Genomic DNA, 18,465 nt, shown 5'->3' on the forward strand with positions numbered 1-18,465 from the left:
GTGATTTTTTTTAAAATTTTAATTTTTACTTTATTTTACTTTACAATACTGTATTGGTTTTGCCATACATTGACATGAATCCACCATGGGTGTACATGCGTTCCCAAACATGAACCCCCCTCCTGTGATAGTGATTTAAAATGCAGAGTCCAAAGCCACAATTCCATTTGCACCAACCCAATAATTGTATGGAAATGCAAAGGACCTAGAAGAGAAAAAAGAGTTTTGTCTGTAAAACAAAATTGTAGGATTCATATTACTTAACTTTGAGGTTACTATAAGTCTATAGTAATACAGACTATGATATTGGCAAACTATCAAATTTATTTATATACATATATATGTATATATATATTTGGATACATGAAAACAGAGTCCAAAAGTAGACCTACATATTTTCAACTGACTTCTGGAAAAAGGGCCAAGGTAATCAGATGAGAAGATAATAATTCTCTCAACAAATGGTACTAAAATGAATGGAGGTTGGGAACGCGGAGCCGACGGAGTCTATTCAACGGGGTTCCGGATCGGGCTATGGAACAGGTAAATGAGCTCAAAGAGAAGGGCAACAAGGCCCTGAGCGCTGGCAACATTGACGATGCGCTCCAGTGCTACTCCCAAGCCATTAAATTAGACCCCCAGAACCATGTGCTCTACAGCAATCGCTCCGAGGTCTATGCCAAGAAAGGAGACTACCGGAAGGCTTACGAGGACGGCTGCAAAACCGTTGACCTGAAGGCTGACTGGGGCAAGGGCTATTCACAAAAAGCAGCGGCTCTTGAATTCTTAAACCGATTTGAAGAAGCCAAGCAAACCTATGAGGAGGGTTTAAAACATGAAGCAAACAATCCTCAGCTCAAAGAAGGTTTCCAGAATATGGAGGCCCGGTTGGCAGAAAGGAAATTCATGAACCCTTTCAACATGCCTAATCTGTACCAGAAGTTGGAGAGTGATCCCAGGACCAAGACTCTGCTCGCAGATCCTACCTACCGGGAACTGATCGAGCAGCTGCGGAACAAGCCGTCCGACCTGGGCACGAAACTGCAAGATCCCTGGATCATGACTACTCTTAGCGTCCTGCTCGGAGTTGATCTGGGCAGTATGGATGAGGAGCAGGAGGTTGCAACACCCCCGCCACCACCTCCTCCCAAAAAGGAGACAAAACCAGAGCCAATGGAAGAAGATCTTCCGGAGAATAAGAAGCAGGTGCTGAAAGAAAAAGAGCTGGGGAATGAAGCCTATAAGAAGGACTTTGACAAAGCCTTAAAGCACTACGACAGAGCCAAGGACCTGGATCCCACCAACATGACGTACATAACCAACCAACCAGCCGTGTACTTTGAAAAAGGTGACTACGGTCAGTGCCGGGAGCTCTGTGAGAAGGCCATTGAAGGGCAAGAAAACCGAGAAGACTACCGGCAGATTGCCAAAGCTTACGCACGAATTGGCAACTCTTATTTCAAAGAAGAAAAGTACAAGGATGCCATCCATTTCTACAACAAGTCTCTGGCAGAGCACCGAACCCCAGATGTGCTCAAGAGATGCCAACAGGCAGAGAAAATCTTGAAGGAGCAAGAGCGGCTGGCCTGACCTGGCCTTGGAGGAGAAGAACAAAGGCCATGAGTGTTTCCAGAAAGGGGACTACCCCCAGGCCATGAAGCACTACACAGAAGCCATTAAACGGAACCCCAAAGATGCCAAGCTGTACAGCAACCGAGCTGCCTGCTACACCAAGCTCCTGGAGTTCCAGCTGGCGCTCAAGGACTGTGAGGAGTGCATCCAGCTGGAGCTGACCTTCATCAAGGGTTATGCCCGGAAGGCAGCCGCCCTGGAGACGATGAAGGACTATACAAAAGCCATGGATGTCTACCAGAAAGCACTCGACCTGGACTCCAGCTGCAAGGAGGCCGCAGATGGTTACCAGCGCTGCATGATGGCCCAGTACAACCAACACGACAGCCCCGAGGATGTGAAGCGGCGGGCCATGGCCGACCCAGAGGTGCAGCAAATAATGAGTGACCCGGCCATGCGGCTCATCCTGGAGCAGATGCAGAAGGACCTGCAGGCGCTCAGCGAACACTTAAAGAATCCTGTGATAGCACAGAAGATCCAGAAGCTGATGGATGTGGGTCTGATAGCCATCCGGTGATGACTTGCTCATCATCCCCTTCCCTTCGCCCTCATGTGGAAAGAGGAGCTGGGACCGCGGCACGCAGCATGGAGCAGAGGGAAGAGAAGGGGAGACAAGCGAACAGCATATCTATATATTTATACAGACCTACATCGAAGATTCAGAGACTTATACTCACATATTCGTGCAGCTGCTGCCTCTGGGCCCTCCCAGCACATGCATGGTCCTTCCCCTGCCCCCCAGTCGTTGTCTCAGCTGCTCTCCCATAGTTGGTTATTTTTTGTGTGGGGCAGTGGGCTTGTATGGGGAGGGGAGGGTGTTCTTCCCAACCTCAGGTCCCAACTGTCTTCATTCACATTGTTAACTCCACGTCCTCTTCTCCAATAAAACAAGCCAGTCAGGCGTGGTTATATATTGAAAAAAAAAAAAAAAAAGAATGGATATCTGCATAAAAGAAAACAGAAAACAGCCCTTACCTAAGGCCTTTACAGCAAACACCAGTAAATCATAAAACCAAGGTTATAAAATTTCCAGGGAAAAACAAAAGAATATTCACAAATTTGGGGTAAGTGAAGATTTCTAAAATGGGATTAAAAAAACAACAAAGCATAAAAGAAAAGGCTTAATAAATGAAATTTAGAATTAAGCATTGCTCCTAAGCAGTTATAGCATTACAAACTTGTCTCAGTACATGGTAACACCCACTCAATCAAATGGTTGTTTACATTTTTAAACATACCAAGTGGATGTATTTATTTTGTGTAAATTGTATCTCATTAGGTTTATCTGAAAAATACATAGCTCTGATAATACTTTTTTATCTTAATTTTGGTTAAATCATTTTGTATTTCTTTTATCCCTGTGTTGACAAGTTGAGAGATGAGATCAGTCTTATTCTCAAGGTTTAGGCCATTTTCCATTTTGCTTCTATGAAAGAAAAAATGATTTAAAATTTTCCTAGTACTAATATTAGTAAAACTTGGAAACATAGGTAACATTGAAGGATATCCATTCACTTCAGCACCATTTGGCCAGTGTGTGCATAGTCGCTTTAGTCATGTCCAGCTCTGTGTGACATGATGGACTGTAGCCTTCCAGGTTCCTCTTCCATGGGATTCTCCAGGCAGGAATACTAGAGTGGGCTGTCATGCCCTCCTTCAGGGGATCTTCCCAACCCAGGGATCAAATCTGTGTCTCTTATGTCTCCTGCATTGGCAGGCTGGTTCTTTACCTCTAGCACCACCTGGGAAGCACATTTGGCCAAGGGGTCTCAATCAATCCTATTAGGAACAATATCTCCTTTATTTTATTGACAGGAAATCCAGAGATATTATCACTTAACATCATAATATTAAAAATATATATATATATATATACAAAATCAAGTATAAAATAAAGAGGAAAAAGTTATCTGTATGAAACAACATGTAGTTCAATGTGTAAATGCTTGGGTAAAACTAGCAGGCAAAATGAAACAGAAGCCTGAACCTACTTGGAGTCAACGTCAGTGTGACAGATGGGGTGTAGATATTGTGCTGGTATCAATACCACCAGCCGAGGCGTTTTCAGTTATGAGATTTTTCTGGAATAAACAAATCTTGATAAGGTTAGGAAACAGATATATTCTTTCCTCAATTTATATAGTAGATACATCCGGGGGAAAAAAATGATGCAAAAACTTTTGCTTGTGTGCAAAATAGATTTAACTTAGGCTTCAAATATAATGCAAGGGTTTTTATCTAAATGAATGTTCAGTGGCCCTTACAGACCTGCGTTGGGGGGCAATTTACGGTGTGGGACTGACTCACCCATAGCACTCTAACCTCACTGTGTACTGATGCCTGTAGTCCCCCTCCTCACTGGCTCCACCAAAAAACACCCTGGATGTCTCATAAAAATCCAGTAAGGAGCTGTTCCAAATCTTATGAGAGTCACAGACCATAAAACACACACACACACACACACACACAGACACACACACAAACAAAAAACTAGTTAAGAACTGTCATCTGAACACGGGGTGGCAGAAAACCTTGCAGAAATTCTGCTGAGTTACAGGGAAGAAATGGGGACTGGAAGCAAGACATTTTGAATCTGAAGGGAAACGAAAAGACTTTTTATCCTCTTTGAATGCATGTTACCTGACTGAATGGAAAACCTTAATTTTTACCTTCACATTCGTCATAAACATCGCAGTGGATAAAGGGGGCTTGTTTTATTTTGTGATTCCCTCCCCCCACCCCACCCCACCTTGCTGCCGAGCCAGCGGTAAATCTCCTGGCCTGACTGCCTCACCCGGTTCACCCTTTGCCTCCTAGTAACCTGGCACGCATCTGGACCTTTGGGACAGTCTTGTCCCCAGCGTGCATCACCTTGATACGCAGTGCTCTCGCACAGCTTTGCCAGGCCTTTCTCAGGAGGTCCATCTTCTTAGCTTCGTTAAAGATCCTAGCTGTGCTGATTTCCCACAAAATTTAATGCTTTCCACGTGGAGGGATTTTACAGATCACAGAGTGGTCTCTTATCAATGACTTCCTTTAACTTGAAGTTCAGCTAACAGATGAAGCCAGTCTTTTCTCGCAGTGAAGGACCTAGGCTATAGGAAAAGGCCTCTTTCACCGAGGACCCTTTAAGGGCCTGGGCCGGGACGCCTGTGGGGCGAGGGCCAGGGAAAGGGGCGGGTGGGGGAGTGTCTTCTTTCTCCCCCCACCGGCTGCGACCGAGCCGGGGTGGGTGGGGGCTGGCTCCTTCCTTTAGCCCGCAGCTGCTGCACATTCAGCTTACTAGCCGGGGCCAGGAGACCAGGCGGCAGCGACTCCAGCTCCCGAAAAGTGAATCCGCTCAGGGGGCTACCGCAATGCCCCGAGCCTTCGGGGTGCTCCTGGTCCTGCTGCTCAGCGGAGGCCTCGGGGGCGGCCAGGCGCAGCGCCCGGAGCGGCAGCAGCAGCAGCATCGGCGGCAGCTACCCGCGCATCAGCAAAGAGGTACAGTCGAGGCACGGGCTCCAGGTTACAGGCTCTGCTGGGGCCCGCGGACCTTCTCTGGTCCCTTCGTCCTACGCTTGCTGGAGAGGGACCGCTTTCTTGCTTTGCCTTTGGGGAGCGCGCTTTGGGGCGAGAGGGTCTAAGTTTGATGCAAGTTCACTTTTAGCTTCCTGAGTTCACCCACCGTCTGCCTGCCTCCCTCCAAAGAAAACCGAGCGTTTTCATCTTCCATGCGTTTCTGAGTCGACTTGCTGTCACTGAACATCCTACAAATTAATTTCCTAAGTTTTTCTAAGAGGCAAACTTTCAACCAATTGAAAAACTTTAAAAAGTTTCCCCAAATCCGTTTCCATCCCCGCAGAGAAAGATTTCCCAAGCTGTGGCTTGTCTTGGAGCTTTATGGAGGGCAGCTGATACATCTTTATTTTTAGAGACTTTGTTTCTAACTCTTTGAACAGGGCGTGTTAAGGCGTTTTTGTTGTTCAGTCGGTAAGTCGTTAAGTATGTGGATTTTCTTCTTTCTTGACAGTGGTGCCCCAGAATCATCTTTTTATTTACCGACATCCTATTTTGCGTGTGCTATTTTATTATAGTGAAATGCCTCCCCTTGCTAAAACACGGATGAAACCTCTATGTCATTTGTGTTTTAATTAAGACCACAGTGCCCAGATAACACTCTTCGCCTGACTTTGGAAAACAGTTATACTTAATGTAACACAAATTACTCTCCTCAGAGTACCTTAATGTTTATATGCATATGATTTCTGAAACTGGGGAGACTTTGCAGGGTTAGTTTATGGTCATGAATTTTAAAAGAAGTGCACGTGCAGCATTTAACACAATAATTTATAATACAACATTTGAACAGACTTTTCTGTAAGTTGGAAAACGTATCAAAGTAAAAAAAAAGTTTAAGAAATATTTAAGGTTTGGTTTCAAACATCAAAATGTTACCCTAAGAGTACAAAATCTGGAGATTAGTAGCTTTTGAAAGTTTTGATGAGACCGAATCTGCCAGAATTTTAAAGAATACTTATCCCTCTTTTAGTTAACTGGAATAAGCTATGTCAACAGTTCTGATAGTTTTTCTGCCTGCAATCTAGCATTTCTAGCATTGCTACTTTATTTTAAAGGAAGAAAAAAAAATGTACTCTAAGCTCCTAGCTATAATAATAACCCCCTGATTAAAATTCCTAGAATAAAAATGACCTTACATTCACTATATAATATTTTTTTTCCTTCTATTTTGGCTTTTGCTTTTCTGAGAAGTCAAATGGGATCAATGTGGCTTAATTAATAGATTTTATGAGAATGATTTTGAGAATATCTTTGGCAGCTGATTTAAAAAATACTACTTTTAAATATTAACTTTACTCAGTTATGTGATGTTTTAACAAAACATAATACTTTAATACTCATAGGCAGCTGGGAGTAAAGATACCAAGATCACCAACCCTCTGTTCACTTGAAGCTCAAAGCATGCAGAGTAGGGATCAAGTGGGTTCCTGACAGTTTTCCATGGCATGCCCCCCCCCCCCTTTTTTTCTCTTATTCTCTCTCCTGTCTCCTCCATCTCCCCAGTTTTATTTGAGGCAAAATTAACTCTGATTTCTATGGTCCAGGCTCAAGATGAAATGAATTCAGAATAGAGAAATTATACTGCCATTCTGTTGAGACATCATTGGAACATTATGCACAATAAGGAATTCTGTGCAAAATAACTATAACATAGAGTCCACTATACACTGCTATATTTTGCATTCTAGCATCAATTATTGTGTATTTTATGGATTATTTGCAATATATTTAGAGACTGGCTCATGGATAAATGGTTAAAGCTTGTTAATATTGAAGTCTACATAAAATATATTTCATAATGCCTTAAATTTGTATAGTGCTTTATATTTTAAAAACACCTTATATATGTGAGGTTATTTTACCTTCAGTCATTATTTATTGTTGGACAAATTTAAAATTTGAGGCTTGGAGTAGCTGTGACTTAAGTTCATGCAACTGATAATAACTTAATTCTTAACAACTAAGAGCACTTCTAGTATTGTTTTATGCTCAAGTTCCCATTTTATAGTACAAAAGTTTTTTTTTTTTTTCATTTAATTTTTTGAGGCCATGTTTCCTTTTCAATACTGCTCTGTTAAAGCAAGGTCTCAGTGAAGGTTATTGGATATGAGTTTGACTGAAGAGATGTTTTCTTGGCTATCATCAGTTTTCTCTTTTCAATTATACTAGCACTGACCTTCCTGGCCAAGAATTAATTTAGAATGAGTTCTGTTTTCCCTTATAGTATGGTACCAGTTTACTAAGAAAGTTGACATGAAGAAACATTTTTAGATATTGTAACTAAGTTAGAAACTTAATCAGATTTTTTTTTTCTTTGAAATCTTGTGTAGTTTCTAGAACACAGTGAATTGTGGTATCAGTAGTATTGACTCAGCAGGAAAGATAGTCCAAGGAAATTCCTTAACTAAATTTAAGATTGACAGAATAGGAAAATGATACAAAGTGGATCTGTATTTCAGCAAGGCAGTAGATAAGATCTTATCCTGATATTTGTGTAAATAATGTGTGGAAATGGAAATATAATAGTAGGTAAATTGCAACAGAGTGGAAATAATTTCCAAAGACTATTGCAGAGTAGATCAAGATCGATCCAGGAAGAAGTCTTTAGGGCTGTGACAGAGGTTTCCTTATGTTCATTTGTCTTGGTAATGGCTTGATGGAAAATATAACATCCACGTTTATGACAACTGCCGGTATTCCAAAATTGATTCAGATGGCTAAGCTGGTGACTATCAGATTCAGGAATCTATAAAGGTCTCTATAGGCTGATCCACGAACAGAACCTACATGAACTTGGTCTTTTTATTTGTATCCATATGTTAAGTAATTTCATGTTGCCCTCTTCTAGACATTTGTTGTGTACTTTACAGGAATGAGTACAAAGACAGGATGAGAAAGGCAGTCTGAACTGCATCCCATTCAATGTGAACATACAGTGCGATATGGTGACAGAATAGTTAACTCATAAAAAACTTAGAAGCAGGTTGGTTGGTTGGTTTAGTATACATTTGAGTGCAGCATTGACAAATGGATGCAAATCGAGAGGAGGAAGAGCAGAAAGGTTAGAAGTCTGAAAAGATTTTTAAAGGAGGATTATTCCAAGTAAAGACTGTTAATTTGGAGAATGAAAGACTTAAGAAATCATAAGAGATATTTTTGAATTTTTGAAAGGGTTGTTATTGGACGAGAGACTAAAATATTCTTTCTAAAGCCTGAATTTGAATGCATAGAAGAGTGTGACAAAGAGGAAGGTTTAAGTTAAATAAAATGGGAGGAAACCTCTCCTCCCTCCTCTCCCTTCCCTGTTCTGAGCTGTTCAGAAATAACTGGGTTGTGCTGAAACACCCAGCTTCTGGAAATGTCCATGCAGTGATCAAATGTACAACATGTCAGAGATGATTTAGGATGGAATGCCTCTGCAGAAAGGAAGTTAAGACTCAAGTCTCCAGTCCTTAACCAAGTCCAAGATTCTAGTATTACATTCTGTTGTTTTGAGAATGCATACTTGTATTTGAACTTCTGAATTCTTAAAAAGTGTCAAGAAAATATTCAATGAATATAAATGTGTTTTTAGATGTCTTCTGAGATTTAAAATAAAAACATGTTTGAGATGATTGTCACTCATGTTTGGCAAGAATACTTAAAAATTTAATATGTAATTTCCACATCACCATAAATTGCACAGTTCTAAAACATCCTGTGCTATAAAATGTGAGAACACTTTATAAATTACCTGAAAACTTTTCAGGGGATTTATTGTGGCTGTAAAGCTGTAATTGATTTTTTTTTAACGGTATTTCCTTTTGTTACATTTGTAACTTGTTGGCTTGTTCGCTACATATTGGCCTACTAGTTTGGTAAAAATGATTTATAACATATAAAGTGTATGAGTAAGAATATGAACATATTCACCATTGAGTGGTATATTATGGATGTGTTAGAATTTATTTAAATAACATACTTTATATATTCTTAAAATCTCACTTATCAGTGTATGTAAATTGCTGATATATCTTATTCCTAAATTTTTTTTTATTCTAAGATTTCCTGCAAAGTAATGAACTGGATCTGTATCAAGAGTTTTTTGGAATTATGAACACCTTGCACATGCTTTGCCAATTCTCTTTTTAAATTTTTATATTTAACATTTTATTATGTAAACAAATAAGATCTTATTCTAGGTACACTAGGTAATATGCACATAAGAAAGATATAGGACCTTTCTTGCAAAAGTTTGAATAAGTTTTGGTTATAATTCTAGTTAATATTTATTAATACACATCTTACTCTTTTTATGACATATTAGCTGGGTCTCTTATTTTTTATTTTAATTTTTTATTTGGAGTATTATTGCTTTACAGTGTTGTGTCAATTTTTGCTGTACAGTCAAGTGACTCAGCTATATGTAGACATACATGCTCCCTCCCTTGAACATCCCTCTCACCCTCCACATCCCACCCCTCTAGGTCATCTCAGAGCACCGAGCTAAGCTCCCTGTGCTAGAGAGCAGCTTCTTACTAGCTATCTATTTTATACATGGTAGTGTATATATCTCAGTCATACTCTCCTTGTTCATCTCACCTTCTTCCCCTTCCCACCTGTGTCCACATATTTGTTCCCTATGTTTGGGTCTCTATTCCTGGCTAGTGAACAGGCTTATCTATACCATTTTTCTATATTCCATGCATACGAGTTAATATACAATGTTTGTTTTTCTCTTTTTGACTTATTTAACTCAGTTTAACAGACTCTAGGAGAAAGCAATGGCACCCCACTCCAGTACTCTTGCCTGGAAAATCCCGTGGACGGAGGAGCCTGGTAGGCTGCAGTCCATGGGGTTGCTAAGAGTCGGACACTTTGACTTTTCACTTTCATGCATTGGAGAAGGAAATGGCAACCCACTCCAGTATTCTTGCCTGGAGAATCCCAGGGATGGGGGAGCCTGGTGGGCTGCCGTCTATGGGGTCTCACAGAGTCGGACACGACTGAAGCAACTTAGCAGCAGCAGCAGCAGGTCCATCCACATCACTATACCTGACCCAGTTTCCTTCCTTTTCATGGCTAAATAATATATTTCATTGTATATATGTTTCACATCTTCTTTATCTGTTCATCTGTTGATGGACATTTATGTTGCTTTTATGTCCTGGCTTTTGTAAATAGTGCTGCAGTGAACATTGGGGTACGTGTGTCTTTTTGAATTATGGTTTTCTCAGAGTATATACCCAGTAGTGGGGATTGCTGGCTCATATGGTAGTTTTATTTTTAGTGATTTAAGGACACTCCATACAGTTCTTAATAGTATTTGTATCAAATAGATGGGGAAACAGTGGAAACAGTGTTAGACTTTATTTTTGGGGGGGGCTCCAAAATCACTGCAGATGGTGATTGCAGCCGTGAAATTAAAAGATGCTTACTCCTTGGAAGAAAAGTTATGACCAACCTAGATAGCATATTGAAAAGCAGAGACATTACTTTGCCAACAAAGGTCCGTCTAGTCAAGGCTATGGTTTTTCCAGTGGTCATGTATGGATGTGAGAGTTGGACTGTGAAGAAAGCTGAGCACCAAAGAATTGATGCTTTTGAACTGTGGTGTTGGAGAAGACTCTTGAGAGTCCCTTGGACTGCAAAGAGATCCAACCAGTTCATCCTAAAGGAGATCAGTCCTGGGTGTTCATTGGAAGGACTGATGCTAAAGCTGAAACTCCAATACTTTGGCCACCTCATGCAAAGAGTTGACTCATTGGAAAAGACCCTAATGCTGGGAGGGATTGAGAGCAGGAGGAGAAGGGGACGACAGAGGATGAGATGGCTTGATGGCATCACCGAGTCGATGCATATGAATTTGGGTAAACTCTGAGGGTTGGTGATGGATGGAGAGGCCTCGCGTGCTGCGATTTGTGGAGTCACAAAAAGTCAGACATGACTGAGCAACTGAACTGACTGACATTCCCACTAACAGTGCAGGAGGGTTTCCCTTTTTCCACGTCCTGTTCAGCATCTTATAGTTTGTAGATGTTTTGATGATGACCAATCTGGCTGATATGAGGTGACACCTCATTGTAGTTTTGATTTGCATTTCTCTAACAATAGTGATGTTGAACATTTTTTCATGGATTTGTTGGCCATCTATATGTCTTCTTTGGAGAAATGTCTATTTAGGTCTTCCACTCATTTTTGGATTCTGTTTTTTTTTTTTTTTTTTTTTTTGGATATTTAGCTGTTTGTATATTTGGAGATTAATCCTTTGTCAGATGCTTGGTTTGCAAATATTTTCTCCCATTCTGAGGACTGTCTTTTTGTCTTATTTATGGTTTCCCTTTGCTGTGCAAAAGCTTTTAAGTTTAATTAGGTTGTTTGTTTATTTTGTCCAATTGTTTCTTAATTCACTTCAGTTACTCTAGCTCCTGAAAGATAAGATGTCACCTCACTGTATTGACTACACACTTTTCACCTTCTTTAGATGTAATTATTTAACAACTCAAAGATATCTGAAGAGTTCTACCCAGATATGATTGCTTTAAGAAAAACATGGATTCCACCCCTCCCCCCCCCATGGGTGGGTTTTAGTTACATAAGAAGGATTTCTGAAGTAGTAGAATTTGGATTTTTTACACCTTTCAGTTATAGTATAATAGCTGCTACTCAAAAAAGTTTCCTTTTTTGGTAGATTTCCGAGTATTTTCTCCAGCCCCATTTATCTAAAGTAGATCGTTGCCACTCTTTTTCTATTCATATATTTAATAAATACTGATTATTCATGGAAATGACTAATGTGCTAGACTTTTCAATGTGGACCTCTGAGAATGAATCATTGTTCTTTCTTCTAGTCCAAATAGATTTAGCAGTGACCTATAAAAAGAAATTCATTTAAGCTTTATATGGGGTCTGACATCTCCTTTCATAATCTGCTTTAGAATTTTGGAACTACAATGGTAGGCCACAATGGAAGAGGAGGAATCAAGGCCTAGTGGGTCCAGAAGAGGGAATACTAATTTCAGTTTAGCCTGTGCCTAACAAGATTAGTGGAGTGGTTTTCTGTCCTTATAGAGTCCAAAGGATTTATCAAATGCACACCTGAGTCCAGCCAGCATTAGCTGTCCAGTAGAATTTTATCCTGTGGGTAGAACATGTCTGGAAGAGTTTCCAAGAGAGTACTTAAATAAAATAGGTGACTACAGGGTCATCTGTCCAATTTGCTTTATGTCCTTATTTAGCATCTGGAGACCCTGTGGAAAAGATGAGGAAAACATTGTCAGTGGCCAAATTGTCTAGTTTCTAATCTGGAAGACTGGAGTTTAGGAGTCTTAGTCACAACTTTGAAATGGGTAGCTATGCAGAAACTAAGGCAGAAGCCAACTGATGTGAATGGGAAAAGAAGGTGGGGTTAAAGAAGGATAACGTTAGATAGGCACATGATTCTTCAAGACTCATGCCAGGCTCAGTGTATACCGGGCAGCCAGAAAGAAGGTGGATTCTGGGCTGAACCCATGGGTAAAACTGAATTCCAAGGCCAGAATTTGTGCAAGAAATTGGTGGGTTGGGCCTATATGTATTGGAATGTGGTTAAAAAATGATTGTATTCAGTGAGCAAAAGAGCTCCCCACCGCACCCCCCCCAACAACAACAACAAACTCAACATATCCCCGCTATTATGGAGTTTATATTCTAGTTGAGACAAATATGATGAATATATAATGAATAAATAATATCATGAATACCTATATTGTGTAGCATGTAGCCAGTGATGGATTTCTGGACAAATACAACAAAGAGGAGTCAGGAGTTCTAAGAATGAAGGATGGTTTCTATTTTTAAATAGTGATAAAGGGATAAAGGTTGACCTCACTGAGAAGGTCGTCCTTGAGTGAACACTTGCTGGAGTTGTGGGAATGATTAATACAGATATCAGCTGGAAGAGTACTCTGGGCACAGGGAACAGGCTTACAAAGGTCTAAAGCACAATTTGTAGGGCTAGAGAAGTAATGAGGGCTTGATCACTGTAAAGATTTTGCTTTTTAGTCTAACTCAGGTGGGTGATACTGAAGAGTTTTGAGCAGAATAAAATGAATGAATTGAATAAATTTTTTTTCATCTCAAACAAGCTCTAATCCATTGGGCTAGACACATAGGATAAACGTAGGATTATTTTAAATTCATCTCCTGCCCCTAACCTTTTATTTGTAGGACATGTTTAAGAGAATCCATTCCAGAGTATTACACTTCAACAATCTTACCATCAGGAGGCTCAGAGGCATCTTTTTAAAACATTTTTTTTTTTTTCCCTTTCGGCATCTTACTTCCATTCTACTATTAAAGAATATGAATAGCTCAAAACTACTCAAGTTCAAGGAACTTCTACATATCCTTTTATTTTGTCCCAGTGTTCCTAGAAATATGCCTTAGGTCTCTTGGAACATTTTTAGCTAATGTACTTGTTAAAACAAAAATTATCTATAATCCCACATGGATATATATCTACCTTGGAGTTCTCTTTTTTAATCATTCATTTCAGTATCAGAGCTAAGGTTTAGGTACTGTTATTAAAAATGACAAGTGATGTATTGATCTGATGACTTCTTTTATGAAAGGAACTTTCAAATGTTACCAACTTTTTTACAGTTAGAAGCACTCGATGCTCTGCTTCGATTTTTATAACTTCTTTAAGGATCTCTGTAAGTCTTGCAGTAATCTTTGGAATAAAGTAATTCAATTTTGGCCTGACCTAATTTTATCATTTAAAACAAACCATCTCTGTCCTCTTTCTTCCCTCCTCCCTCCCTTCCCTTTCTCCCTACCTCTGCTTCTTTCCTTCCCTCATTCCCTTCCTCCCTCCTTTCCTTTTTCCTTTAATATCCTGATTCTGAATACAGTATGGTTTTCAAAGAGATGATTCTAACAAATTTAACGTTTTAGAAAGTATGAAAGGATAGACTTCACCTATGTATTTCTTCTTATTAAAATCACAGATAATTATCATCTAAAGATAGTTTTGAGACATAATCTAAAATTAAATTGAGAGTTAAAGCTAGGGGATTGCCTGCTAAAGATGTTTAATATGAATAAAAATATAGTATTTTTCCAGTCATCTTGAATGTGGATTTTAATATGGGAGCTTTATCCTGTTTGGCACATGACATTTAGAAGAAGATTGTAGAGGCTAGTCTATTAGTGGTTTATTACTCATAATGCTGGCTTTCTGGAGCAGGCCTAATCTAGTACAAATAGCAAGTTAATCTGTGTAAATTCTGAATGATGAACACCTGAGCAGCTATTTCGTGTCTGGCCCTTGGGAGAGCACCTTGTAGGAAGTTAACGACATCTCTCCTCTTACGGTCCTGTCAATTGACTACTGGGTTGTGTGATTTCCCAAGGCTCTTTGTTCAACTAGATCTGAGTGCCAGATGCTTTAGATTGGTTTAATAGTATCTAGTGCATTGTGAGTGTTAACACATTAATTTACACAGCAAAAGTTTCCAACAGGTTAATATAATTATCCTCATTTTAGAGAAGGAGAAATTTGTCAAGGACAAACACATGTTCCACTGTTAGTTTTAGACATTAGAATATGTTCCTTTCTTTGGTTTTGTGGACCCTAAGTTGTCATCTCTTTTGGAGCTTTAGGTCCTTTCTGATCTTTTATAAAATACCTTAAAAATCATAATAGCATTTCTGAATTAAGTTAGTAGTCTAGTTTTAAATTGAAGATTCACTAGGTCTTATGGAAGAACAAGAAAAATAGAACATATAGTCTTCAAAACTCATTTTCATTTAAACACACACTACTTAAAACCATGCAGAAATACATAAATTTCAAATTATCCATCAAATTTTAGTCTTTAAATTTTTAGGATTTGGATTATTGGGTGCTAGACTATAACAAAGAATTAAGTGATAAGTCACTTTACAGAAATTACTTCAGTAGGCTAGAAGCAATTGTCTTTATAACAGATTCCTTTACAAATAGTTACTGTATATGTCTGTGAATGAAAAGAATGAGAATCAAACGATATGCATAAGAATAAGAGCAGAGTTAATCTCAAAATTCCTTCTGAAAAGTGCATAACCCTGGCATCTTCATAAAAAGACTTAAAGAGTTCTGTTTGAAGTCGAACCTCTCCAGTTAAGATAGAAAATTGTGCAAACATCCTAGATTTTGAGAGGATTTGTATGTGTATCTATGTACCCTTTACAGTTTAATGCTCTCACAGTACTTAATATATTTAATATATTATTTGATTGTTTAATCCGTAGATTTTCAGTTTTAAAAGCAAAAATATAGAATAAAGGAATCTAAAAATTTCCAGGATTCTGAATTTTCAAAAAACACCTAGTTGCCTTGATAAATGCTTATAGACCACAGAATAAGCTGTAAATGGGATCATTTATAGTTTTCAGTCTGGTAGCTATACTGTTAAAACTCTAAAGTGTAATTCTTTTTAAGTTGCTTGTAATATATAAGGTCCTATTCTAAAGAGGAAATAAGGTTAGTCGAGTTTGCCACATCAAATATATTTTTTCAAAAGCCTGTAGTAGCTACCCCAATTTTCTGGCTTATTGCCTGCTATGCCTTTTTCAATTACCGAATGAGGCTGAAAGTGTGAAGAAGAACACAAAGTAGTGCAATTGTCATTTCAGGTAGCTACTTCATCTCATTGGTTTATTGTGAGGAGTATATAAAACAATGAATATAAAGCATGGTGCACCTATTAGGGACTCAATAAATGTGAATGTTCAAAGTGCCTCAAGAGAAATGAATTAAGTCTAAAAGTTGTCTTGGTGTCTCTGGCTTGAAGCAGCCTTTTTTTTCTCCAGCCCCATGGTGTACCAAATTCAGCTGAGGCTGTTTATGAAAGTATTTGCTCATATACTTGAAAACACAAATGTATGAATTCAATTTTAATTGCAATTTATGTTGTAGTATTTCACTATTGTGAACTTCATAGCTTAAGTTATAAAAAAGGCTCTTATTAACATATACTTTTTTTTTTAAAGGTATAGTTAATTTACAATGTTGGGTTAATTTCTGCTGTCCAGCAAAGTGGTTCAGTTATATACACAGGCATACATTCTTTTTATATCCTTTTCCATTATGGCTTATCACAGGCTATTGAGTGTAGCTCCCTGTGTTACATACTAGGACCTTGTTGTTTATCCATTCTGTATATACTAGTTTGCATCTGCTAATCCCAAACTGCCACTCCATCCCTCTCGAACCCTTCTGCCCCTTGGCAACCACAAGTCTGTTCTTTACAATATATATTTCTTTATGTCTTCAATTTTCATATATATTCCTCTGCTTTGGAGATAACTTGGATTAGCAGAAAAAGTATAGACTTGGGAGATGGAAAGAATTGGATTCATAGCCATGTTGCCATTTTTCTTACTGAGACCAAAAACCTGAGTCAACAGAGTTTAAATTTTCCATTTGTAAAATAGAATTATGTTAGATAATATTTGTGAAAATTGTTGTTGTTGTTCAGTCACTAATTCATGTCCAACTCTTTGTGACCCCATGGACTGCAGCATACAAGTCCTCCCTGTCCCTTACCCTCTCCTGGAATTCACCCAAGTTTATGTCCACTGAATCAGTGATGCCATCCAACCATCTCATCCTCATTTGTGAAAATACTTGGCAGTTAATCAGTAAATGTTAGCCAGTTTCTTCTTTCTTTTATTACCTGATCACAAAGCTCAAAGTAATATTCTCAGTGCATATAACACCCATTTTGCTTTGTGAAAGTCACTCAGTCATGTCCAACTCTTTGCAACCCTATGGACTATAGCCTGCCAGGCTCCTCTGTCCATGGAATTCTCCAGGAGAGAATACTGGAGTGGGTAGCCATTCCCTTCTCTAGGGAATCTTCCCAACCCAAGGATCGAACCCAGTTCTCCCACACTGCAGATGGATTCTTTACCATCTGGATTCTTCACCATCTGAGCCACCAGGCAAGCCCCAAGAAACACACCTTGGCTGACCAGTGACTGGTGTTGGGGCCACAGTGGTGAAAGGACCAAATCACAGCCACTAAACCACCAGGACCTTTTGCTATAGAACAGCAAAATATTCTATGAGTAGACCCTAAGAGATTATAGATGACAAACTATTTATGTCACTGCAGAGCAACTGAAGAATTCTATTAAGGTCACCCAAGTCAATAATAGAGATAGGAAGGAACACAAAGTCCTATAATTAGCTAATGATTATGCTAGTAGCCCAATATGAGAACTTATTTAAGCAGGGAACAGAATGGAAATTTTAGCAGTACTTTGTGGCTATTTATATTTCAATTATGATATAATAAACTTTTAAAGGAATTTCTCCTTTTTTGACTTGAATTTATTAAGGATTGATAAACTACTTTTTAAAGAACTCAATGTATGGCGCGTGACAAGTGCTTCATAAAGATTAGTTATTATTTTCAGCCTATGAAGCATTTGTCTTCATTAACATCTTGGGTAGAGGTGACAATTCAGCATGTTTGACACACATGGAAATTAATTTTAGGGTGGTCTTCAATGAAAAGTCTAATTGGATTGTTAAAAAGTTCTCAGTATAGACTCTCTTTATTTGGACTCTATTTACTAAGGTGAAAAAGCAGTCTGAATAGGGAGGAGTTTTAGTTTGTCTGTCTGTGCAGTAAGTCTAACGGTAAATTTCTGAAACAAAAACTACCTCAGGAAATCATGTAACCCAAACAGATCTCTAGGAAAACCTGCTTTTTTTAAACTTGAAGACATCAGATTTTGAAGAAAGGAAAAAAATCAGAAAAAACACTTTCTAGGACTCGGCCGTAAAGAACCCGCCTGCAATTCAAGAGACCTGGGTTGGATCCCTGGGTCAGGAAGATCCCTTGGAGAAAGAAATGGTAACCTGTTCTGGTATTTTTGCCGAGGAAATCCCATGTACAGAGGAGCCTGGCAGTCTATGATTCAGGGGGCTGTGAAGAGTCAGACTCAATTTAGCGACTAAACAACAGACTTGCTATAGTCTCCTTCCCTGTTTAAAAGGTTTCATTAACATGTAATGTACAACTAGTTAATTTTTCACTGTGGAAAATTGGAAGAAAAATCACTGGATTTGTAATTGGAACTCCAGCATACAAGTTTTGCCTCTAGTCCTCGCTAAAACTGTGGCCTGAAACAATAGTTTAGATTCATTTAACTATTCTGAAATTCAATTGCTATCTATTAATAAAGAAAATTGAGAACATAATGCTCAACTCTATCTCATGGGGTTGTTGTAAGGGTTAAATAAAATATGCCATTTAA

The 18,465-nt window shown here is 38.9% G+C and overlaps 2 protein-coding genes across 2 annotated transcripts in view; both read left to right on the top strand.

Annotated features, from left to right (window-relative positions):
• Positions 1 to 519: 519 nt before the first annotated feature.
• Positions 520 to 2,164, top strand: LOC128053277 (stress-induced-phosphoprotein 1-like). Its single transcript, XM_052645779.1, is given in 2 exon segments — positions 520 to 1,583; positions 1,585 to 2,164. Coding segments are annotated over 2 exon segments (1,614 nt in total). The 5' UTR covers positions 520 to 534; the 3' UTR covers positions 2,150 to 2,164.
• A 2,772-nt stretch (positions 2,165 to 4,936) lies between these two features.
• LAMA2 (laminin subunit alpha 2) overlaps positions 4,937 to 18,465 on the top strand; it is a 677,618-nt gene continuing 664,089 nt past the window's right edge. Inside the window, exon 1 of the mRNA XM_052645506.1 lies at positions 4,937 to 5,115. Within this exon, the coding sequence (XP_052501466.1) occupies positions 4,989 to 5,115 (127 nt within the window). The 5' untranslated portion in view covers positions 4,937 to 4,988. The remainder of the gene's footprint in view (positions 5,116 to 18,465) is intronic.

The sequence above is a fragment of the Budorcas taxicolor genome, chromosome 9 (assembly GCF_023091745.1).
Source record: "Budorcas taxicolor isolate Tak-1 chromosome 9, Takin1.1, whole genome shotgun sequence".
NCBI lineage: Eukaryota > Metazoa > Chordata > Mammalia > Artiodactyla > Bovidae > Budorcas > Budorcas taxicolor.